We start from the raw sequence: 26,201 nt of genomic DNA, 5'->3' as shown, positions 1-26,201 counted from the left end.
GATGTATTGTAAATATATTATTACTTAAAAAAATTAAAATTACGTATTATAAATAATTTGCTTTAATTTCTTATACATATATAAGTAATATATAGAATAGAAAAGTAGTAATAATAAATGCTAAATAGATTTTGATAAAAAGGGGATTTGATTCAAAAAAAATTATAAAATAAAATCTGAATATATCAAACTATTTATGCAGTTATCAACGGGCGTTGGTTCAAGTGGTACATGCTTGATTCCCCTTAAGCAAGAATCCGGGTTCGAGTCTTGTGGATGTTCCCAGCTCGGACAGGATTGCCTCTAGTGCGAGGATACCTGTGGGAAACAAAAAAAAAACTACTTATGCAATTTTTTAATAATATTACAATTTATTTTTATACTTTTTATCAAAAAATTATAATATTATGTTAAAAAAATAAGATATAATCCTCTAAACTAAAATATATAAAATTAATTTTTCAGTACTAAAAAGTAAGAATGTGGGTTGACTGACACGGAGTGATTGCCAACACGCTAGTGAATATAATTTTTATAGTATATTTATAGGAGGATGAGTTTATCAAATTTCTGGTTGAAGTAACCTAGATAAGTTTTTCATAACTGTGCAAAATTGTAGTTTTTAACATTTCTTTTATCATGAGACTATCTTGATTCAAGTTCCAACCAATTTGATAAAATCAGAGCCAAACATCAAAGGAAATAAGTTTCATGTTTAATTAGTTTAAATGGTTAAATCGTTTGGTTTGATCAGATAATTTTATACATAATTAATACTTTTTATCTATATATAATTATATATAAATGTAAACTTTTATATAATTAATAATCATATATAATTATATTAGAGTAATATTTTTTGGTCTTTTCTGGAATGAAGTAAAATAAAAGATTATATTAGTGTTCCATTTTTTCTAATTTTTAGTGAATCGTTCAGCTTACTTTTCAGGTTAATCCGATTTAACACAGTTAATCTAAAATTCTCCCGTTTAAAGTGGTTCAACCTTTCAGCAAAGTCATTTTCAGATTGGTTTAGTGGTCAAACTGGTCGAACCGTATGATCCGGTTATCATTATCCTGGTTCCAATCTCTCTTTTACTTTTTACTTTTTCGAAATTAAATCTAAAATTGACACACACTTATAATTATCATATCTTTTCCTTTTATCTTTCGCAGCCCTTAAAACTCCATTGTTCCATAGAATTAGGTTTGGGTTTCAGAAATTCGAATACGAAGATGACAGAGATTGCGAGTTCAGTGGTTCACGAGGTTTTGGGACGAAAGATTATTGATGTAGATCAGCCAATTGTTGATTACATCGTCAACGTTCTCGCCGACGAAGATTTCGATTTTGGACTCGACGGTGAAGGTGCCTTTGATGCAATCGGAGAGCTTCTCGTTGCTGCGGATTGTGTTGATGATTTCTCCGAGTGTCGCTCCGTTAGTTCCTTTTCAATTTCTCAACTTTTTATTTACTGATTCCTTGTGTTTCTAGTAAACCCTAGATGTTATGGTGTTGTCTATGTTATTTGTTGGAATCTTTTTTATTTATTTGTTATCTGATTAAGTCATTGACGGGTTAGCCTCGGCGCAATGTCGCCTATAACTTCCAGACCTCACTACGTGGGAGCCGATGCACTCGACCACCTTACTTGTTTTGATTATGTCATTGATAGATTTTAAAAAGACCACATTGTTTCTTTTGAGGACACTAGAAACTTTCCATTTTAAGGCTCTATTTGACAAAACTGTTTGTAAAGTATGGAATTGACTGATAAGCTATAGCTGATTGAATTGATAAAATTAACTCTGCAACCGTACTGACGTAAATTAGCTTATAAGCCTCAAACTGACTGTGTTCGGTAACATTAACTAGGAGCTTATAAGCTATTTGAGTAGCTTATTTGACAATAATAAGTTACTTGTTGGTTTTTGGTAAATGGATTTATACTTCATAGTAATAAGATATGGACTTCATGTTTGATAAGCTAGTTGAGGTATCTCATGGGCTTCAAAGCTGGGGGCTAATCTCAACTTTCAGCTCCTTGTTTATAAGCTAATTCTGTCAAATAGAGACTACATAATTAAGTATGGCTAGTGACTTATTCTTGGTCGGATAAGCCAAATGTTTTGAGGACTATAATCTTTCATGGATATAATTGAAGGTTTACTCCTTATGTTTTTGATATACATCATTGATCTTTGGTCTAATTCATTGTTTAAAATAAAATTAACTGATTTAGGTATGTAGCATACTGTCTGAGAAATTCGGAAAGCATGGTTTGGTTAAGGCAAAGCCAACAGTGCGATCGCTTGCTGTGCCGTTTCGAATGAATGAAGGCTTGGATGATGGAGAAGCTCCCAAGAAGAAACCTGAGCCTGTGGATGGACCTTTGCTCTCCGAACGTGACAAGTTAAAGCTCGAAAGGAGAAAGAGAAAGGATGAACGCCAAAGAGAGGTCCAAATTTAAATTCATTATTATTATATTTTTGATGATTTGGGACTGGTATGTTTAACCTTTGCAAAAGTGATTTTGAAATATTCTAAATAAGTGATTTTTTAACTAGCTTTTATTTAAATTTGGCGCTATTTTGCATTTGGCTACAGTTATTAGAAGTATTTTTAGTGAAAGCTATTTTAGGTAAATCAGGGGGTTAGGGGGCTGTTTTTTTAAGGAAGCTACAAGATATAGATCTCATATAAGCGCTTTTCAGCTTTATTTGTAGCCTTTTCTCTTTAGCGCAAGCTCAATCAAGCAAACATATATGTGTTAGAAGTAGTGTTTTTATTAAACAAGTGATTGTGTGTGTTTTTATTAAACAAGTGTTTGTGTGAAAAAAGCTTAAACAAATGGGCCCTGCTGAAATATCACTTATAATTTTAGTTACCTCCTTATAATTTATACAGGCACAATACCAAATGCATTTAGCAGAGATGGAAGCGGCACGGGCTGGGATGCCTGTTGTGTGTGTTAGGCATGATGGTAGTGGTGGAGCAAATATCAAGGACATACATATGGAGAACTTCAATATCTCTGTTGGTGGTCGTGATCTTATTGTTGATGGTTCGGTTACACTTTCATTTGGAAGGCATTATGGTGAAGTTTTCCTTCTTCCTCTCATGTAACTTTTTGTTTTTTTTGCACTGGACTTGTTCTAAAATAAGAAACAAAAGAATGATAAGGATACACAAGTTGTTATTATATAGAAGTGGGAGTGATATCTTTTCTAACTACCTTGACATTGAGTTATGTGAAACATCTTTTTAGCTTTGACATTTGTCAGTGCCCGATTCTGATCTGTGTTTAATAGTGCTTCCTCAAATATGCAGGCCTTGTTGGAAGAAATGGTACAGGCAAAACAACTTTCCTCAGGCACATGGCTATGCATGCGATCGATGGTATTCCTATGAATTGTCAGATATTGCATGTGGAACAAGAGGTAACTGGTGATAGTACATCTGCCTTGCAATGTGTCCTCAGTGCTGATATTGAGAGAACTCAACTTCTGGAGGAAGAATCCCAATTATTAGCCAAACAGGTTGAATGTTGTTTCCCATTCCACCAGTAGATTGTTTTTTGTTTCGAGATTTAACATATTCATGTGTTGTTTTGCTTACAAATTGTATTATGTCAACTGGAAAGTTAACAATATTTTGGTTGTTTCATTAGAGGGAATCTGAGGACAAAATCGAGAGGAGTAATGATAATTCGAATGGAGTGGTTGATAAAGATAATATTTCACAAAAGCTTGAGGGAATATACAAGAGGCTTGAGTTGATTGACGCTTATTCTGCAGAGTCACGTGCAGCAACAATACTTGCGGTGAGTGAATCGATGGTTTATATCATATTATCATAATTTATTGAAGTAAATGAAGTAATTATTGATTCACCTTATTGGAAGTTCTTATTACATTAACCACGTAGGTGAGTTGTCTGTTGAGCTTTATGATTACCAAGCTTGCCAGTTGCAGAACTCTGTTGCATTTGCTGCACATTCTATTAGGCGGAGAATCCAATCTGTTTATGTTGAATACAGTAGTTGTTAACATCAAAATCTGAAAGGATGCATATATAAATGTATCAAAGACTTCCTAGGGCAACAAAATTTTAAAAAGAAAAAAAATGATATTTCAATGATACATATTGGTTGCTTCATAGCTAATAAAAAAAATAGAATCACTGGACAATTTGTGAAAATCCACTTTATCTTATTTATTAGATAATTCATTTTCTAAAGTTACCAACTTACTGATGAAGGCTTTTTACAGGGTCTAAGTTTCACTCCGGAGATGCAGAAGAAAGCAACAAAAACGTTTTCTGGAGGGTGGCGGATGCGAATAGCTCTTGCTCGTGCATTGTTTGTAGAGCCTGATATGTTGCTTCTTGATGAGCCAACGGTGTCTCCTCATTCTAATCTTCTATAATGGTTAATGCCGTAAATTATAGAATTTAATTTATTCTTTATGGTATTGCAGAACCATCTTGATCTACATGCTGTCTTGTGGCTTGAATCGTACTTGGTTAAATGGCCAAAAACTTTTATTGTTGTTTCTCATGCTAGGGAGTTTTTAAACACGGTAATATATATGCTTATCTTTTTTATTTATTTTTATTTTTTTGATCGAGGTGTTTGTTGATCAAGTGCTTTCACTAGCTATATGTACTCACATCATATTTTTTACATGTTAACTATATGCCCAGGTCGTTACTGATATAGTTCACCTACAAAACCAAAAGCTGACTACATATAAAGGGAATTATGATACTTTTGAGAGAACTCGAGCAGAACAAATGAAAAATCAGCAAAAAGCAGTTGAGGCACATGAACGTTCAAGATCTCATATGCAGGTATTTATTTTTCATTGTTAAAATTTTTCCTTGTAAGTATTGCCAATTTATTTTCTTTTCTTCCACTCAATTTTTTTTGGGCATTGTGCTGTATTACTAAGGTAGTGTAGTCACTTCCATGGTGGTGAGAATTTGTTGTCTTTGTCTTGTGCAAATATTGGGTTAACCCTTTGCATATGACTTTATTTTTTTCCTTAGTTTGTGTGATTCTAGGAACCGAGGAATTGCTTACTTGCTTGTCATTTAGAACTTAGTGCATTAATTTGTGGATCTATACAACAATGACTATCTATATTATGTTGTGTTTATTAGTTAGATCAGTTTGTGGTAGATGTTCGAACTTGAGTAATAAACAAGTATGGAGGAAATATAGATTATTGCATTCGTGGCATGATGGGTGGAAATTGATTCCCTCAATGTGCTTTCTGACGTTAGTTATGATTCTATTTTTACTTGAAAACATAACTTTGAATTAAGTTTTCCAGCAATGACCTCATTGAGAATGGTGATCAGTGAGGTTTTAGTCCAAAGAACTTGTGCAAATGAGATATATTTTTCTAGATTGTATTTGACATCTGCTATTTTTCTTCTGTACCAGTCCTTCATCGACAAGTTCCGTTTTAATGCCAAGAGGGCATCACTTGTTCAATCAAGAATCAAGGTACTTGTTATTGTCATTTTAAATACTTATAAATCAAATGCTAAAAAAGTAATGTGCATATATGTTTCTCTCTCTCTCTCTCTATATATATATATATTCCTTTTGCTGCTAAGCTCCTCCCTGGTTTGGTTGATTTTCGGATTCTGTTTAAATCATGACTTTTTCATATCTAACATTTCCCCCTAAAATAATATTTCAGGCTTTGGACAGAATGGGCCATGTAGACGAAATTGTTAATGACCCTGAGTATGCTCTGCTATTTATTTTCATTTGAATGTGTTTATCTATGTTCTTAGCTCTGTTTGAGTGTTTAACTATATTTTATCTGATGCGATATATAGCTACAAATTTGAGTTCCCAACTCCAGATGATAGACCTGGTGCACCTATAATTAGTTTCAGGTAGTACATTAGTCCCTTTTCTCTTGGCTTTCTTGACATATAGATTTACACATATACAGATAATATATATACATATAATGTTTCTCACAGATGAGATTTAGGCCTTATTTCTTACTTAAATTGAATTTTCTTTCCACTTTTCAAATCTGTGCAGTGATGCATCATTTGGTTATCCTGGGGGCCCCATTCTATTTAGGAATTTGAATTTTGGGATTGATCTTGACAGCCGTATTGCAAGTAAGAATGCTTACCATAGTCCTAGTAATGATTTTTCTTTCCTATCTATCATATCCTTGGGACACGTTTTGTACAATATTATGGTTCAATTTGTATTAGCATTGTCTAGTATTCATTTTAATGATTGCATAGCCTTGTAACATAACAATATGTGGTGGATATGTCACTAATGGCTGCATCTTTGGGCAAACTAGTATTTAGCACATCTATCTATGTGGGAGAAGGTTATTGAAATTATGACACAACTCTGCCATATTGTTTTATAAGTTATATCCTCTATGTTTGCATTTTACAGTGGTTGGACCAAATGGTATTGGAAAATCAACTATACTTAAGTTAATTGCTGGGGAGCTGCAGCCCACTTCTGGGACAGTTTTCCGTTCTGCTAAGGTAACTATTTCATTTTTAACATTGCCCTGCAACTTTACTATTAAAACTTGCTAATATTGCTTCACCCCCATGACATGCTTTCAACTGTTTTATACTATATTTTCTGCCTTCTTACATGACACTTCTGCAATCATTGTTTTCTGTTGGATTATCTATCTTTTCTAAATAAATGTCACCAGCAGAATTCAAAGTATGTGTCTGTTTTTTGCTAATCACATGCATATTTTAAGATGACTTTTTGTGCAATTTCAAAAAACAATGCTGAAAAGATTAATAAACAAAAAATATTGTATTTACTACTTGACACTCAGTTAGGAGCTGAAAATCATCAGAATGACAACATATCTGTCCTTAGTGATGTCTTTTACAGTTTTACTGCTTTAATTTTATTTTTTATTGTTACTTTAACATTGTCCTGTCTACAGGTTCGTATAGCAGTTTTCAGTCAGCATCACGTTGATGGGCTTGACTTATCTTCAAATCCTCTTCTGTATATGATGCGCTGCTATCCTGTGAGTTCTTTGTATTCAAAGTTAATTAACTTTTTGTGAGTGTTTTTATGGATTATCTTCTATTTAATTGTTTTTTGCTGACCACACTACAACCAGAGTTTCCTCCCTTCTATAATCACTGATTTCTATTAATGGAAACATCAAGGTTTTAAATCACAGCCATGGGGCTAATATTGTCTGCAATTGCGGGCTAATATTGTCTGAAATTGTGGGCTGAGGCTAAGCCTTGAAACCTTGGGGGGAATGCAAAAATGAATACAATGTTAGCTACAATTTTGTACATATATGAAAAATAATGGTGGGATTGGATCAAAACTGTAGGTTTTAGGCTGCAATGTGGTGCTGCTTAAAATTATTAGTACCTCTACTTGAAATTGTATTAATTTGCTTATTTGGATTTTCTTCAGGGAGTTCCAGAACAGAAGCTTCGAGCTCACTTAGGTTCTTTTGGTGTTACGGGAAATCTTGCTCTACAGCCAATGTATACCTTGTCAGGTATGTCCGCTTCATAGTTCATACTCATCCTTGGAATGCATTTGTATGTGCTTGATTTGAAACAGAAGTTCCTTTTTTATTTAAAAATTACTTATCAGACATGCACAATTTATGGATAAGGTTTTGAATTTTTTTATCGTTTTTCTGCTTTTAGCCTAAAGCTGAAATGAGTTGCTTCTTTAAAAAGCCATGTTTAAGTGAGATACTATAGAAGGGAGAGAAAGTAAAAGTTGTTTTTTTGTAATTGTCTCCAAACATAAAAATCTCTAAAAATATCAATTATGTGTAGCATCTTAAAATCGTTTCTTTAAGCGTTTACCCAAATGCACTCTATATCATAATTCATGGTCCTTTTAAAATAATTTATGCTTATAGATTTCAGGACACTCTGTTTTGAGTTGCAATTGATGTTTATATGTATCTTGCTGTTGTTAAGTATATCTTTAACTTTTCTGAATGCTTGACTAGGTGGTCAGAAAAGCAGGGTTGCATTTGCAAAGATTACTTTCAAGAAGCCACATATATTATTACTTGATGAGCCATCCAACCATCTGGTAGGTTGACCTGTCTCTTGAACATTTTTTGCCCCTTTATAGGTTACTGAACTAATAGTAATAATAGCTAGATTACTTGAATGTTTTGGAGTAATTCTGGCCACAAACCCCTCAACTCATATCACCTCATCTCTGCTTTGTTGTCACCATCTGATTACATTCGGTCCTACCTCGTTTTTCTACACCTCCATTTTGATTTTGTCACATAGGCAGATGTGAGTTACATATCACTTAAAAAGGTGTGTATCTAGCAGGGTATAGTCAATTTATAGCAGCAAATTCTAGTACCACTACTATGCTGTTTTCATGCATCACTGACCTCCTTGTTATGGAAATTACACAGCGACATGATTTTCAGTAGTAGCTGTCACTACTCATGGCCCCTGTTGTGGCAAATTGGGGCACCTACTTTTTTGTTGCTGGAAATTTCCATCTTTGCCCCCTCATTTTTAGTAGTTCCCCACTTTTTTATGAGGAGGAGGAATCCACTTACTCCAAGAGTCTCCTCATCCTAGCCATCAATTCTAGGGAAATCCAATGGTTTCAATTAGTGAGTAGATCTAAACCATTAGATGTCCATAGAATTGATGGCTAGGATGGAGAGTAAGTTTAAAAAACTTACTCTTGAAGTAATTGAATCCCCACTCTTTTATGAGAATTTAATCATTTCTCTTCTCTTTTCAAGTCAAAAGTGATTTTTGGCTAAAATCCCTTCTTCGGGGTTTCGACCAAATTGTATTCCTCTGTAGATCTTCAAACACTATTCCACTCCTTGACCAAACGCTTGACCCGCCATATTTTCTGGGCGAACCTTGGCATTTTCTGGCGACCCTGCTGTTTTCAGCAACATTTGTGTTCTCAGTGATTTTTGCAGCCCCTTCTTTGAACCTGTCATCAATACCATGCTACAGGCGACTTGTAGTGTCACACTTTTTGTTTATCATGGGTTGTGGCAAAATAAATCGCAAAAACTTCACGACTGTCAGGTTGCTACACCAAGGGGAGAAAAACATCCTACCTGTCTTTCCAGCCTCACCCATTTTGATCCCTTATGTCACTGCCAGCTAGCCACACTTTTTATTCTCAGATCCTGCCACCCAAGAGGTTTTCCGATGAGAACCCAAATCCTCTATACCAAAAGTTTTATATGCCTCTATACCAACCTAATAGGATTTTGCCTAGTAATAAATAACACACCTCATTTAATTTCTCATTAATTGTCATACTAACACATTTAGGTATTTGGCAAAACATCATTGGGTTGGTATAGAAGCATAAAAAACTTTTGGTGTAGAGGATTTGGATTCTTCCGATGAAGCTCTCCTTTTTTCTAGCCATGTCCTACCAACCAATAACTATGGCTGTTCAAATCTGTTTTCTCATCAAGCTCTTCTTGAAGAAGGCCTCCCCTCCCCCATTTGCATGTGACCTAATCTGGACTTTTTCTTAATAGAGCTTATTTAAAATGGAAGACATCACAGGGCTTTTCTCTCACTAGTTGACATCATTTTCCTACTTCATTAATAACTCATTTTAAGATGCACAATTGGTTATGCTTTTAAGATTATTAGTGCTTAAAGCTACTGAAAATACATTAACAAATATAAATGATCTTTTTTTTTTACTTTTTTAATTGAGTACTGAAACTTTGTTGATGGTACATAATTTTTTTTTAAAACATTAAGATTGTTAATGTTACTTAAGTATTAATGATTAGTGTCTTAAGGGGAACCAAGCTCTTACAGGATAAAGAGCCAAGCAACGATTAGTGGGTTCTCCTTAGGAAACGGAGACCTTGCATAAGGGAACCAAGCTCTTTGTCACTCACTTGGACCTGGCATTTTAATAACTAGTAATGCTTTTTTCTGGGGTCATTTAAGATTTTAACATCATTTGTCTTAAACCTTGTTCAATGTATATAGGAATCCGGCACACACTGCTTAATGCATGATGACATTAGATTATTATATTTGTATTAAAAACTTATTACTGCTAATAATATCACAAATAACTTCATAACGAAGTACAACACTTCATTGTAATGGTGTGAAACCTGAGCGGATGGCACACCATAAAATCTTTTCCAATGTAATAGAAATGTCTCCTGTGTTGTGAAACTCTTTATCAGGTGACAATAAATTTAGTTCAAAATTGATTGAACATATTATTACATATTGGAGAAACAGAAGTAGCGATTGTATCAGTTAGTTAGCTGCTGTTAGTTTCTGTTAGTGAGCCAGCCGATGATAGCCGGAAGCCAGTTGGTGAAGCTGGCCTTCTGTTCAATATAAAGACCAGTGTTCTCTCTTTTTCAGTCAGTTAATAAGCAACAACAACCGAGCTTTAATCCCACTATGTGGAGTGACAAAGCTGTAGTTAATAATAATAGGAATTTCTGCACTTTCTATTCTCTTGATCTTTAGTTTATGTCTCTTACATGATGTGATGTTGTAGGATTTGGATGCTGTTGAGGCTCTAATTCAAGGTCTTGTGCTGTACCAAGGAGGCATTCTCATGGTATTTTTTTTGCTCTCTTAATTCTTCTAATAACATGAATTTCGCCTAAGTGTTCTCAATCTTGTGCCCAAATCAAAATTGATATTGTTTTTGGCAGGTGAGTCACGATGAGCATCTTATATCCGGAAGTGTGGAGGAGCTATGGGCTGTTTCCGATGGGAGAGTGACACCATTCCATGGCAGCTTCCATGACTATAAGAGGATACTCCATTCATAGGAAACTGGAGTTATAGTAAGGGGAAGAAGGCACCTGCAAAACCTTTTCTTCTGTTCATCTTATTTACAATTTTGCACTCTTTATAAACTATGTATAACACAACTTTGATGCATTTTTATCATTTGGTAAACAGAAGATCCAATAATGAATAATTTTATAATGAAAATGTTTTAATTAATTAATTTTAACCCTTGAGAATATTATAATCGAGTGCACATAAGATAAAGTAGCAAGTGGTGATGACTCCAACAATAAATACATTAATATCATTTACATTAATAATTTTATAGGATGTCTCGTTGACATAACTTTTAGATAGGATTATTTGAAGTACAAAATTTGATTATCTTAAAGTCACTTATTTGATTCGATACTTTCAATTCAGTGTATTATGGGAATAGAATAGTCATTATACTTTAACATTTTGATTGTTGAATTGACCTATAACGTCATTAATTGGAAACCCAACACACTTCTTCAAAGGAATTCTGTTACATCCTTTATTGTTTGTAGTAACTTCTAGTTGGGAAGTATCAATAACAATAATGAAGGTGAGATTAGATACTTAAATGGAATTGTGTAATAATATTTTATCATGAATTACATTTATTGATAAAATATTATAAATCATTTATAATTGTTTTACCTATAGTTTATTGGTTTTCTTTTACTTTTCAAAATTCGATTAATCTTCATTTGATCTATTTTCTTTATTTTACTAGAGCTTTAATCTCATCTTGACATATTTAAATCACCTAACACATTCATTCATAATCCAATTTTGTTTATGTATTTGCTCATCAAACTATTCCAACATGGTATCCTCATCTCTGTTGTGTTGAGTATATATTCTCTTGTTGACAAATATTGTCAATGTCCAACCTCTAACATTGTGGACTTTATAGTTGTGGTGTTAACGTATCCTTAAGTTTGAGTAGTATCGACAATTAGGGCTGCCCTGCTCATGTTCATACAATGCCCACCAAAATTAGGGCTGCATGGGTATGCCCGTTTTTAAATAGGGCATTAAATATCATGTCCAGCCCACCCTAAACATGGGCTTGCGGGCTGCCCTAAATTAAAAAAAAACTAAAATAATCTATTGCACAGAACATTGTAAGATATTATATATTGTCTCTTACTTTTTATTTTAGTGCTGAAACATTGCAATATTCATATTATCATACTTGAGATAACATGGATACACAATGTAATAGTGTGATTCAAAACATAAAAGATAATACATTGTTTTGCATAAATTGGACATGTAGTTAATTGATAACATATTATATTTTGGAGAATTGCTATATTGTACTCAAGTGGTGAGAACAAAGTCACTCTTGTCATACTTAACCATCAAATCTCTTATTGCAGTATTCATTGTTGCCCGTGGATGCCATGTCTACTCGTTTGAAATGCCCGTGAGCAAAAAGGGCATGTTGGACGAGCATTTTAGGGTGGATGAACACATTTTTCATGTCTTGTCCATCCAAAACGTGCGGGCGAGCGAGCCCCATGAGCATAGCCCAAATTGCTAATGATAAGTTTGAGTAACACATTTTTATCACATACGATATTTGGTGCACTCTTCTTTATCTACCACACTTAAATCTTATGATGCACATCTCCCTCCGTTTTTCTTTTGTGTTATATGATTGACATAAGACAATTAAATCTAGTGACTTGTGATATAATATGATTTCAAATCTTTTATATCTATAGTAAAATTTGTTTGCCTCTTGCTAAATATTATATACACACTTCGTCTTACTTTGACTTATATAAAAGCCATATATTTCTAAAGCTTGTCTGCACATGTCTAACTTCCCATTTAATAACTCTCGATTCTTTAGCTAGGACAATATCATGAGCAACAAAGTATGCATTGTAGCACCAATTCTTGTATATGTTTAGTAAACATATCCAATACCATTATAAACATGTAGATGTTCAATGTTGACCATTGGCGAATTTCCACGACAAAATGGAAATCTTTCGAGACCTCATATTGTTCTCACACCGATGTTAACTACATCATACATACATGTTTTTTTGTCTCAACCTTTGTTCAATTATCTTCTTTCATAATGTTATAGTATGACACATGAACTCAACTCTCCATATAGTTTGTACAATTTTGTATATATCCCGTGCTTAAAAAAATTATGGACAAAAAGGGTTCTCCTCCACTCATCTAACATTATTTTAGACCTCATATTCCTATTAAATAACTTAGTGAGTCAACTAATGCCTTGATCTCATTGAATATTACAAATCTTATTTGATTCAACTTCTTTGTTATTTTTCATCGTTTTCAAAATTTGTTTCACCTCTAGCTCCCAACTTTTACCATAAATGCATAAACTTGATCGTCATCTTTCGCGTTTAGTCTACTATAAAACAAGGAATCATGACCATTATTGAAAAACTTGTGAAAATTATTCTTCCATTTTTTTTACTAATTTCATTGTCCATCACCAAACTTTTCCATCTTCAAATTTATGCATTTCATTAAGACTTTTTTATTTATTTACATTACTGTCATATACAAAAATTTAACACTCATCTAGAGTGTTCTATGTTATAAAGTGATTAATACGAATGATTATATATAGATGTATATGAAATAGAGATCTTCTATTCCCAAATATTCTTATCTCTATGTTTCAAGTCAATCAAATTTTATCAAATAATATAAAAAAGTTGTTTTTTGCTTTTATGTTTTTTCTTTTTAAATATGTGGCAACTCTCAATTGGCTTGGAACATAATAAGACATCGAAATTGGGACATATAATTTCCATCGATGCATATGACGTGACTCAAATGATAACATTAACAATTGAATCTTATTTGAATAATTAAGATTTAAAAATAAATGTAAATAACATTTTTAAATGATTATGTGATCATTGTTATAGATAACAATGTTGATGGACAATTTTGTTTATATTGGTTTTGTATTTTTCAAAACAACATGTATCTTAATTTTCAAACTTTTAATATCGGAATTAAAAGTTTAAACAATTGGGATTAAACTACTTTTTTTATAGTAGTGACCAATATGAAAAAATATATAATTAACATAATAGATGGACTTCTTAATTTTACTATACTCTTCTAGTGAGATCTCTTTTTGTTTTGATATCACAAATATCTAATCATATTTGCACATATTGAGTACTAAAGATTATATTATATCTAATATGTATATATCAAAAGGGGAATATCTATTTGATATTAGTGTAAAAATATATACATAATTATTGCACCTTTCACTATTTATTTGTATTAGTTATATTTAAAAGTAAAAAATAATTAAATATGAACAATAAATAATATATTAACATTATAAAACTCTGACACTATTCTTTTATTATTAATTTTTAAACAAAAATAATAAATAATATTGACTATATATGTATATTAAACTATATTACATTTAAGATTTGGTTGAGTGGTTGACGTATTCGACAGCCACAGACAAAGAGGAAATTCTATTTATAATATTGACCCTAGTGCTTACATTATTGCTTATTTCGTACAATAATGATAAAAAATAATTTTATTTATACAATTTTTAAAATAAAATATATTACTTAGTAACAGATAATATTTTAGAAGTATAATAGTGTTAGAATTTCCAACAAAGACATTTTGGTAATTTTAAATGATAACCGATTAATATGGTTAATACGAGTTAAATGAAAATCGATTATTATAATCAATTATAACTAATAGTGAATTATTATAGTATATCTATATGAGAACCAATTCATCCTTTTTCAGTTAAACCAGATTGTACAATTCATTTTTCATAACCATATTATAATATCTCCTATACCACAATAAAAAAATGGTGCCATCAAATATTACTTTCTTTTCTGTTTCCCACATGTATCCTCGCACTGAAGACAATCTTGTCCGAGCCAGGAACATCCACATGTATGTGAGGCTAATTATCCCAATGGACATTTTTTCCATCTACAAGACTCGAACCCGAGTTCTTACTTAAGGGGAATCAAACATGTACCAATTGAACCAATGCTCGTTGATAAATATTACTTTAATATATACCCATTTTTTTAATTTTACGAGAGAATATTTATGTCAATTTCAACTACCTATACTTTAGTTGTTAGATAGTGTTGTAGTGGACCACAAGAGTTGTTCTTATTCATTTAAGAATGTACTACCTTACAACAACAACAATAACAACATAAGAACATGTAACTCATACAAATTCATTCATAGAAAAAGCATATAAGACAAAATACTCAATAATAGACTTAGGTCCCTCAAAGGGTATAAATTGATTCATATTTTTACTAATTTGTTTCATTGTGAGTTTGAAATCTTTTCTTTCTCTTCTCAAGAAAACTCCCAATGGATTTCTTTATTGAAATCCCTTGTGGTAGATGCATTAATAATGCATGAAGTTGCAATGAAAGTAATGGTATTGAATTTCTTCTTCTTCCACCATTCTTAATTTCTTCCATTTCTTGATTTGCTAACCAAATTATCATTCTTGCCTGCATGTAATTATAAGTTTTAGATTATGATTTTATTCAACTTTTTATTGAAACCCAAAATTTTTTATTCTATCTTGAGAACTATACATGAAATTTAATCCCTTTTCATTTTAATCTAAGATACTAAAGAAAACTTAATTAGATATTGTTGCTCTTATAAAAAAAAAGTTACATGCTTTTAATTATAAAGGGAAGGTTACTTTTAATTTGATATTATGTATACATTACTATTGAAGTTCTTTAATCATAAACTAGTATTATTATATGCAACAAAATATATGGAAAATCACTCTCTCTAGCATAAATATTTTTTATAGAGAATTTTTTGAAGCATCTTAATGTTTAGTAGCTCTAATATAAAATAATCTAAATTATTATTTAAAAGTGATAGTAATCTATTGCAAAAATAAAAAGAAATTATGAACGAAGAAATTTACCACCATGCATACCTGAAGTTCTGTTATGTCTAATGTATGGCTTCTTTTATGAAGAATGGCATGAAGAAATTGCTTGCTTATGTTCAAAGGCTCATTCCTATAAAATTGTTATTGAAAAAGAAGAGTAAGACCAAACACAATGCAAGAATAATCCCATTCGTTGTTGTTTTAAAATTGTATTCTGCAACCGCAATTACGATCGATCCTAGTATTATTATTTCGAAAACTACGATAACTTGATTCTTCCACAATTACGATAAACACGATGTATTAGTAAGAACAATCACTATTGTAATTGTGAAAGAATGAACAAATAATAATTTTTTTAATAAAAAAATTCCAAGATTCTTACATTGAATTATGAGAGAGTGAGTAACTAGATGAAGAATGAAAATGAAGATCCAAAGTGCAATTTCTCTTCATAATAATAATTCAAATATTTAACTTGATCAAAACCAAGAAACATAAACAAATGACACAAACTTTGTTAATACAAAATGGACATAGATTTTAAGGTTGTTATATAGGTGTTGGAAGGAAGAAAAAGAAAGTGATGAATTGGAACAAATTAAAAAATATCTAAAAAGAAAAGTTGAATGAGTTACACACGTGGGAAATGAGTTACACATGTCAAAAACTTTTGTATAGGGTTGTAGCTCTCATTAGTTTATGTACATGTGTATTGAGAAACAATTAATGTTAGAGTAACATAAATGTGTATTTTCACGTGGTTTCTATTTCTTGTCACCTATATTTGCTTGCTCTTTACAAGTGGAAATTACCCAATTTGGAAATTTTGCTTTCTATGTGTAATCACACCTAATGCATTATGTCTCTTTTGTTTTCCTCTTCTTTCACGTGTTGGAATTCATATTTTGCTAAAATCACAACATTTTTTCTTCTCTCTTTTCTATTATTTTCATACCAAAGTGTTTTTATATGTTTATGTTGGTGGAGCAGAAGTAATCGATGCGTAATGTTGATCATAAAAATGCAAATAGAAGTGAAGAAAATAATAGAATTTATTAACGAATTAGTTCGGTCAGTTGTGTCTATATCTACAAAAGTGTTAATATTATTAGAGAATTAATATAAATTTTAACATATCAATATACCGAAATGTCAATGAACTATTTCTAATTGATGCTTATTATTGGTGGGATGTAAGTAATTATTTTCATCAAAAGTAGGTGTTTTATGAGTTTGTGTGTGATTAGAAAGAAGAAATTGTAAAGTAAAAACTTTTATTTAAACTTCCAAATTAAATACTTAAAGAAATATGACTATGATATAGGTTTTGATTTTGAATCTATTTTAGTATTGTGGAATTGATTAAAATATTTCAAAGATTAATTTGCTAGAGTTCTTGCTCATTTATAAAACCACAAATTTAAATATGTAAAAGCACTTTTTTTAATCAGCATATGAAAATGACTTTTAATCAGGTCTTTTTTTTATAAAAAATATTTGTGGAATTATTTTCTTTTTTCTCATTCACGAACAGGTTTTTACAATTACTTCTCCACATCATTACTGTAGCACCTTCAGTCATAATTTAGTGTAGTTTTCTCATAAAAATATAATTTAGAATATTTTTATCTTAACACTCTAGAAAGTCTCAAGAGCTAAAATTTCTGGCTTAGTTTATATTAATGAAAGTGAAGATTATGTTAATAATGAAGAAGACAACATTAATTGCTCTAAGTTAATAATTTTTTTATATCAAAAACTTCTAAGTTAATATTTTTTATTAATTGAAGAGAACATTAATTGCTCTTTGTTTTTTCTAATGTAAGTGAACATTATATGGGAGTACGAGGGGTATTCAATTTTTTTTGGGTGCATCCACAAAAATTAAGACTCGTTAGACTTATCACTTTTTTGTATTACAAAGGGTATTCTATCTTCTTGAGGTAGTTGTCCCTCGTAGATATTAAATTTTTGATATTTTATCATTATAAATGTTGTTACTGTACTTGCAACAATTATAAATGACACAAAATAATATTTATTGGATGAGTCACAACCAGGTCGCACTCTTTAAGACGTTTCGTGACACTGCCCAAAATATACAAGCAGACTACCACTATTAGTTCTCAAAATGCCCAGAATATGACAATATGTATCAATTCTTTTCCTTCAATACTGACTATCAGAGTCAGTTCTCGAAATTCTTAGTGCCACGAAAAGAAATGGGGAGAAGTTTGCCGGAAATGTATCGGCAAATATTATGAGGGAGAAAGAAAAAGCTGAATGAAAGCGTATTCAACTTGGGGCGAAAAAATATGAAGGGATGATGCTTTTATTTATAACATGAATTTTTTTTCAAGTTCTTCATCTCTCCGATGTGGGATTTGTGAGTTGATTATTTCAAAACTCTTCTATGTGAGATTTATGAGTTTTTTAGATTTCACATTTAAAAAATTTCACTTATGGTTTTCAACAAACCATATTCCAACAATAAAGATATAGTAAAGTCTTACACCACTAGATTAACGTGTCGAGACTTATGACTTTGATGCATAATTATTATATCATTATTCTGATTTTACAGGCTTCATATATTTCATACAACGGTTGATACTCATGAAACACTAAACATGAGCATTACATCATCATTCTCCTTTCAAGACTAATTTTATTACAACAATAATAATTAATTACCTAATATTTCTAAATATTTTTTCAAATATTATTTTTTATTTAATTAATATGTATAATTATATTTTTTATTTCTCAATATTAGATTTTGTAATTCGATTAATAACCATAATATTTCTAAATAATATTGCTTTCCAAAAGGCTGAATTTGAGGTATTCAAGTTTCATTTGAAATAAATTAAGGAAATATCATGATGTGCCTATTCCAATTTCCAACAATAAAATGACCGTTAATCATTAAAAAGGGAAGAAATGTTTTTTGAGGTGTGGTTTTGAATTGTTGTACAATATTTAGATCAATAGAGCATCATATTTTATACAATTAAGTTTATTTTATTTTATTTGAGTATATCGATTATTTATTGTTACCTTGTTAGATATAGTTTGAGTTATTACTATCTTACTGGTTGTAAAAACTTTTGCCTATATAATATATTATATACAAAAATTATATTAAATAATAAAATAATAACTAACAAAATAAACATAAATTATAAATAAATTCAAATAAAATGAAACTAATTATAAACAATAAATCTCAATGTTCAACAGAGTTACTTTCGTAATTTTTCACTTTGCTATATTTTATTTTTTGGTAAATGGTATAAAAACTAAGCTATATGTAAGATTTTGTTTTATCTTCCTAGACTTTTTAGGAAAATATTTATTTAAGTAGTTTTATAATTATCAACTTATGGTTATGATATATATAGAAGTGATGTGACGAGTGTGACTAAATAAAAGAAATTGGCCCCACATAATCCTAGCATCACTTTCTTGTCTTAATTTGAGTTTTGAAAATAAGAAATTCATGTAAGATTCTTATTACACTAGATTTTGAAAAATACTCTCAATACCGAATATGAAAATGATGTGTAAAATTAAAGAAAAAATAAAATATAAAGATATTTATATCCTTTTATTTTATAGTAAAATGTCATTTTTATTTTTTACTCTTAAAATTATATATAAAAACATCGTTTCACTCTCTAATACTGAAAATGATCTCGGTCCAATCCATCATTTTAATAAACTCTAAGTATACAAAGATCAATTTAAGAAAGCCAAATTTGTATCCCCTAAAGATACCAATCATTACCAAAATCTTACCTTTATAATAAAGTACCTAATAAACCCAACATTGTTAAAAAGGTTCTTCCTTAAAATGTAATATAGTTTCTTTGTAGCCACAACCACCACGTAACCACCAACTACACATCAAAATTTGATTTGCTTGTTGTGGTTGCTAAATTAAATTATCTCTTTTCCATTTTAAAAATAATTGTCCTACACCACTTTTTTTTTTAATAAAGAGGATGTGATTGGTGACATGATAGGAAATAAAGAAAAAATAAAAAGAGAAAAAATAATAAAAAATGTAAGAATAATATAATATAAAGCTTTTTTTAGGGTTTGAGAATGATTTTTAGATGTGAAGAGAAATAAAAAGTTTGAGAGTCATATTATCTCAAGGGTATTTTTTATGATTTCAATTTTTTTATTCATTTTATTATCCTTCTAAAACTAACTCGCAAAAACGAATATCGACCATTTTTTTTGTTTCCCACAAGTATCTCGCACTAGAGGCAATCATGTCCGAGCTGGGAACATTCACAGGTACGCGGGGCTAACTCTCCCAACGGACATTTTTTCCATCCACAAGACTCGAACTCGGGTTCTTACTTAAGGAGAATCAAACATGTACCACTTGAACCAACACCCCGTTGGTAATATCGACCATTTGATAGAGGGTATAATGTATGTGTAGGTGTGGACACACAAGGTAGATATAAAGGAAAGTGAGACTAATGTGATATTCTTGTGTTGTATGAAGTCATATAATATTAGCAAAAAAAGCTACCCAAACTAGGTATACCACATGGTTTTATTTAATCCATGCTCATGCTGAAAAAGAAAAGGTACCTATGTGCCACGTGACATGTGACACGTGAGATTCTCTAGACATAATTCATGTGCCATGAGAAAATGAGTGTGTAATGTGTTGCCTTATTATTGCATTCCCCATCACAAGTGGTGTACTATAAGCCAAATTTAATTTGTTTTACCTTTTCTTCAAAAAAAATTGCTTGTGGAATACCACTCCCACAATATAATTCTTTTATATATCGGGTGAAAAAAAAACGTTTCTAAGAGCAACATTTGTTAGGGAATAATCATATCTGAAAAAATTAGTTCCTTAGCTATATGGTAAAGGATATCCTTGGTTAAACAAAAAAAAAATGGAAAAATGTCCGAACAAAATCAACTAACTAATCATTTTATAAAGAAAATCAAATAAGTATGTTTTCTCTAAAAAAAACTAAACAAATCACACCTTTAAAAGTTGAGTATAATATTCATACACTATCATCAGTATAAAGATTTATATATACTCATTATATCATTTATCATTTATTTATATTTTCTTAAAGAGACAGTGATTATTAAACTTGAATTGTAGATGATACAATAACAATATATAAAACTCATACACTAATACTAAATACAATTTTTTTCTCTCAAAAGTTAATAGCTAGATGATAATAATTGATACTTTGGATATTTTTGTACAATGGTGACGACAAAATCTTCATTGTAAATAAATAGAAAGGGTGTACTTTGTATGGGTCACACTTTTAATAGCTAAGTAAATTGTTAGACATTAGTAATTGTTCCTCTCCATTTTTTTACAATGACTATGATCCATTCACATGTATCTCCCCAAACACCCTAAGTAGCACATTGTGGTGAAGGAAGCTACAACTAAGGTTAGCTAATAAATTAAACCAATTAATACACCTATTAACTATCCTATAGATATGGGGATAACATTATACGAGGAGTTCTACATTGAGAAGAATAACAAACTCAATGTGGTACTTAAGTCATGAGACTCTTCAACTTAATAGACTTGTCTTTTGAGTTGAGCTCTCCTCATGTGCTTAAGTCCTAACAATTGATATCTTTTATTGAGAGTTGTGTCACAGAAAGAGCTACATATAGACTGAATCAAACATGTATCACTTGAACCAACACCCATTAACGAAAATGACTTATATGATCTATTGTAGCTGATATTAGGACAACTTGGCGTAGGAGAAACATGAGTGTAGTTCGATCTTGTGGAGTATTCGTTTGTAGTGAAAGGTTTCTATTCATACCCTACGATGATTTTATGGGAAAAGAATGAAAAAAGTAATGGAACATTCCTACTGTCACCCCAAAATGAAAGGGGCAATCTCCATTTTTATTTTTCCACCGAGGCCAAACCTAAACTTGTGCTTGAGAGCCACTATTAGTTTTTCTATTTTGTTTGATGTCCTGATCAAATGAGAATAGAAAGTGATGAGAGGCTTGTGGGATTGATGGGAGCGACCTTTGACATATCATAGTTTCGAATCGAATCTTTTAGAAAGAAGATCTTTTGTCTCGCAGTAACCTACTTCAGTTCCCTTACGAAACTTTCGTTATTGTGTTAGCCTTACACATGTTCTAGCCATTCACATGGCATTATAAAATTAGATTTTCGGGATTTGTTTCAAATATGAGTGTAATATCTATACGCTTCCAATGTAAAAATTTATCCACACTCATTAGATCATTCACCATTTATTTGAATTACATTTTTCTAAAAAAATCAATGATGATTGAAAATGAATGATAAATTATATAGTAATAATATATAAAACTCATACATTATCGATGTATATATTTTTTCTCTTCAAATATTCCATAGATTTATAAATAACAAAATTAATAATTTTTTTTGTTATTTTACGTGTCTACTCGTTATATTGTGGTTTCATTGCTTAATGTGTCCAATTCCTCTTTCATGTATGGTTATCAAATAATATGAAAGGACGTACTCCAACTTTTACTCTTATATACTGTATGATGAATATAATTATTTTACTATATCAATATGATAGTTGATTCACCGATTTTTCGGTTGAACTCATCGTTACGCTACACATTTTATAATATATAAACACTTTTCCCATAAAATATTAAGAAAAGCCCGCGAAGAACCCTTATCCCTAATTCGTTTTATCAGAATCCATTACCACTGTGGAAATTCATCAATGGCATCATTTTCACTCACTTCGATTCCTCTCTTAAATTACCCTTTTGTCCCCAACATTCATACCTTTTCCTTCAAACCTTTATCATCATCATTATCATTATCATTCTCTAACCGTAACAAGAAAACCTTCACTGCCATGGCGGAAACCCTAGACTTCTCTAGCTCCTTATTCGAAGGCGGGTTTGGTTCCGACGAAGACGCTAATTCTGAATCTGTGGAGGAAAAGGAAGAGCTTCAATGTCCACCTGGACTTAGACAGTATGAAACAATGGCGGTTTTGAGGCCTGATTTGACTGAGGATCATCGACTTCAACTCACTCAAAAATACGAAGAGGTAACTTTTTTATTTTATCTCTTCGATTTTTTTAGATTAAGACTTTGTTTGTTTTCAAGTTAAGGTTAAATGTGAATCAAATTGAACATATATTTTTTTTAATGTTTTTTTCGTTTTATCAAATTGAGTTTCGGCAACCAACGGGCCTTGGTTCAAGTGGTACATGCTTGATTGCCCTTAAGTAACGTCTCAGGTTCGAGTCTTGTGGATGAAAAAAATGCTCGCTGGGAGAGTAAGCCCCATGTACTTGTGGATGTTCCCGGCTGAGACTGGATTACCTCCAGTGCGAGAATACCTGTGGGAAACCAAAAAAAAATTGACTTTTGGCATTATTATGGTAAAGACAACTGGTAGAGACAACCACTGATCATTCTAAGCTTGATGTTATACATAGCTGGTCATATGTCCGAATGATAAAAGGTGAAGGTTGTGTTAGACAATTGACAGATACATAAAACTTTATTGAATCTCTATGAGGTATGAGGAGTTTGAGCATTATTTTGTTTGATATAGCTGTGATAATTAAATAATTATAATTAATTATAAGTCGAAAGGTTGAGTTGACAAATTAGTCAAGATAAGGTTAAAAGTAAATGCATTAGGGAGAAAGTTGGAGTAGCTTCTATTTGTAGAAAAGATGGTAGAATTGCATCTTATTTGGTTTGGACATGCATGGAGGAGATTGTTAGAAATCTTGGTTAGGAGAGTAGACCAAATGGAGGTTAGTCAAATTTCTAGAGGTGGAGGGAGCCCAAAAAAAACCATAGGCGAAATGATTAGGGAAGTTTTAGAGATCAATGCTTTATCAATGAAATGATTAGGAAACCATAGGCGAAATGATTATGACGTTAGATTCATGTAGCTGACTCCACCTAGTAGGACTAAGGCTTGGTTGTTGGATTAATAGAACTTGATTGACAAGTTAACAATATTCTATGAGGAGGGCTTCAATTCTGTGACAATTACCTGAAATAACTAGTAGCATCTTTAAAATTTATTCCTACCAAAATAACAAAATAATGTTCCACTTGGCTCATGCTGATGGGTGTAGTTGTATGCTTGTCAGATAAAAACCTAGGATCAAAGAAGATACCTAGAAAGATAAGGATTGGTGAAAGGTATTCAAAACAATGCAAAAATGAGAGCTTGCCCCCTCTTTACCAAATAGATGAAAACCTTTTGTTATTTGAAGAAAACTGATTGTACCGTGATAGTAGGGGCTTCTGTGAGACAAAATGAAAAAATGGAAGATAATATGATTAAAACAAGCAAAGGAAGAACTAAGAAAACTATACAGTGATTCTTCAGGCACAAGAGTTAGGATCCCCTTACATGTCTGAGATGATGCCCTGGAGGTGTGAATCCTGACGCACTTCCTGAACTAAGTCTTGTCCTTCCAAGTTCCAACCACATGGGAAATATATAAACCCATTTAACTCCCCTTCTTCAGGGATTCTGGACAAGGCACCAACTGCCTTGTTTTCTGGTACATGCTTATCAATAATGTCAAAAAGAGTACCCTAACACTTGGTCATCAATAATGCTTTTCGTTTTATCAAATTGAGTTTCGGCATTATTATTTGGTCTGTGTACACTAGGAAATGTCTCCCCAAAAGATAAGGTCTCCATTGCTGGGAAGCAAGGACGAGAGCTATAATTTCCTTGCGATAGGAAGATTCGAACAAGATGTTTTCCTTGTTATTTTGCTGCATAAGGACAATCCAATTCCCCTCCGAGATGTGTCACTCTCCTCTCCGAAGATCTGTGAAAAAAGAGGAAGTCATTAATCTCTCAAGGTTTTCAAAGGCTTCTTGAGCCACCAAAACCCAATGGAAATTGTCTTTCTTCCTTAATTCGGTTATGAGGGCTTTGCCACCTTACCTAGTTTTTATAAACTTTTGGTCATGACTAGTTAACCCCAAAAACCCTCTTATTCACTCCCTTGTCATTCTTAGGATGTTTCTAACAATATTACTGTGTTGTGTGAAGTCGTCTCGTAGAGTCTCCTTGTGAGTTTGTTTGCTAGGGTAATAAAGAGAAGGCTTGGGAGTTATCTCACCAGAGTGTTGGTACCGAAGCCTTCCCCTCTCCCCATTATCGTCCAACTAGGTCTGTCAAGTGGGCTCCTAAGGCAGGTTTGTTATATATTACATTCATTAGATGCACTGATTGACTTTTCTAAAACTGTAACAATAAAATCCTACATGTCAATTTCCTGTTTTTTAGCAATCTTCCATCTGAATTTAAATTTATTACTCCATTTTATTTTTTAATATTATATTAAAGAAAAGCTCAGTAAAAGTGAGTGTAAGTTTTAATTTATTTTGATAATTTTGTCTTCAATTATTACTTGTAAAAACATTGGACATTTAGGGAAAGTAAAAAAAAAGTTGAGATCATATACATGAGTCATAGTGATCTTTCGAGTTCAATCGCTTGTTATGGAATCAAGACGGGGACTCATTTCCAGCCCTATACTTGAATCATAGTGATCTTTCGAGTTCAATCGCTTGTTATGGAATCAAGATGGGGACTCATTTCCAGCCCTATGCATGAAGGAGTGCATTTGAATTATGTGAAATAACACTTGTAAAGTTTTCTATTGGAAATTATTGACGAATGTAACTTTTTCTGCTTGCAGCTGCTTGTTGCTGGAGGTGCCATGTATGTAGAGGTTTTTAACAGAGGTGTTATTCCACTAGCATATAGCATCAAGAAGAAAAACAAAGCAGGAGAAACCAACAATTACTTAGATGGTATTTATCTCCTCTTTACATACTTCACTAAACCTGATTCCATAAACATTCTTGAGGAGACACTGCGAGCTGATGATGATGTTATCCGATCGATGACTTCCAAAATTAGGAAAAGGAAATATTAATCTGGTTAAATCTCTGTAGTAGTTTTCAGAAGAAAAAAATGGTTGGGAGATAGAAGAAAATAGAAACTGTATTTGCTTTAATCTAGTATCTGTTCATTTTTGTTTGGATTCAAGTATCCTGAAGAGAGGTGTAATTATAAGAGGGATGCAGGTACTATCATTTGAATTATGCTGAGTCTGAGTATTAAGTTACCTATGGTTGCTGAAGTTATCTTTAGTATTAAGTTGTTTACTGAATCCATATCACTGATTAACTCTATCCATTTTAGTCTCCTTAGTGAATTTGATAAGATACAGGGTAGCCCGATCGGCAGAGGTAGAGAGATATCAAGAAAAACTATAGGTAATCCACCTTGAATTGCGCGCCATGCGAGAGGTTGCATGATTGTCTTGAAGTAGCGCAAATATATGAAAATGTTACTTTCATGATGTTTAGTC

At 31.8% G+C, this 26,201-nt stretch overlaps 3 protein-coding genes across 3 annotated transcripts; 2 read left to right on the top strand and 1 right to left on the bottom strand.

The window, feature by feature from the left end:
* Positions 1,158–10,969, top strand: LOC109358633 (ABC transporter F family member 3). Its single transcript, XM_019602984.1, has 18 exons — positions 1,158–1,440; positions 2,244–2,459; positions 2,909–3,098; positions 3,332–3,540; positions 3,672–3,824; positions 4,273–4,401; positions 4,480–4,581; positions 4,706–4,852; positions 5,451–5,513; positions 5,713–5,759; positions 5,855–5,914; positions 6,069–6,151; positions 6,447–6,541; positions 6,967–7,053; positions 7,461–7,548; positions 8,017–8,102; positions 10,557–10,619; positions 10,717–10,969. The coding sequence occupies exons 1-18, from the start codon at positions 1,237–1,239 to the stop codon at positions 10,834–10,836; spliced, it is 2,142 nt and encodes a 713-aa protein (XP_019458529.1). The 5' UTR covers positions 1,158–1,236; the 3' UTR covers positions 10,837–10,969.
* Positions 15,085–16,245, bottom strand: LOC109358147 (protein JAZ13-like). Its single transcript, XM_019602223.1, has 3 exons — positions 16,156–16,245; positions 15,816–15,900; positions 15,085–15,366 (listed from the first exon to the last, which is right to left on the bottom strand). Exons 1-3 carry the CDS (start codon positions 16,224–16,226, stop codon positions 15,163–15,165), a joined length of 360 nt encoding a protein of 119 aa, XP_019457768.1. The 5' UTR covers positions 16,227–16,245; the 3' UTR covers positions 15,085–15,162.
* LOC109357739 (30S ribosomal protein S6 alpha, chloroplastic-like) lies at positions 22,523–25,970 on the top strand. Its single transcript, XM_019601767.1, has 2 exons — positions 22,523–22,882; positions 25,524–25,970. Exons 1-2 carry the CDS (start codon positions 22,547–22,549, stop codon positions 25,761–25,763), a joined length of 576 nt encoding a protein of 191 aa, XP_019457312.1. The 5' UTR covers positions 22,523–22,546; the 3' UTR covers positions 25,764–25,970.

This window comes from Lupinus angustifolius, chromosome LG10, assembly GCF_001865875.1.
Source record: "Lupinus angustifolius cultivar Tanjil chromosome LG10, LupAngTanjil_v1.0, whole genome shotgun sequence".
Classification (NCBI taxonomy): Eukaryota; Viridiplantae; Streptophyta; class Magnoliopsida; order Fabales; family Fabaceae; genus Lupinus; species Lupinus angustifolius.
This window is presented reverse-complemented; position numbering and strand designations above follow the sequence as displayed.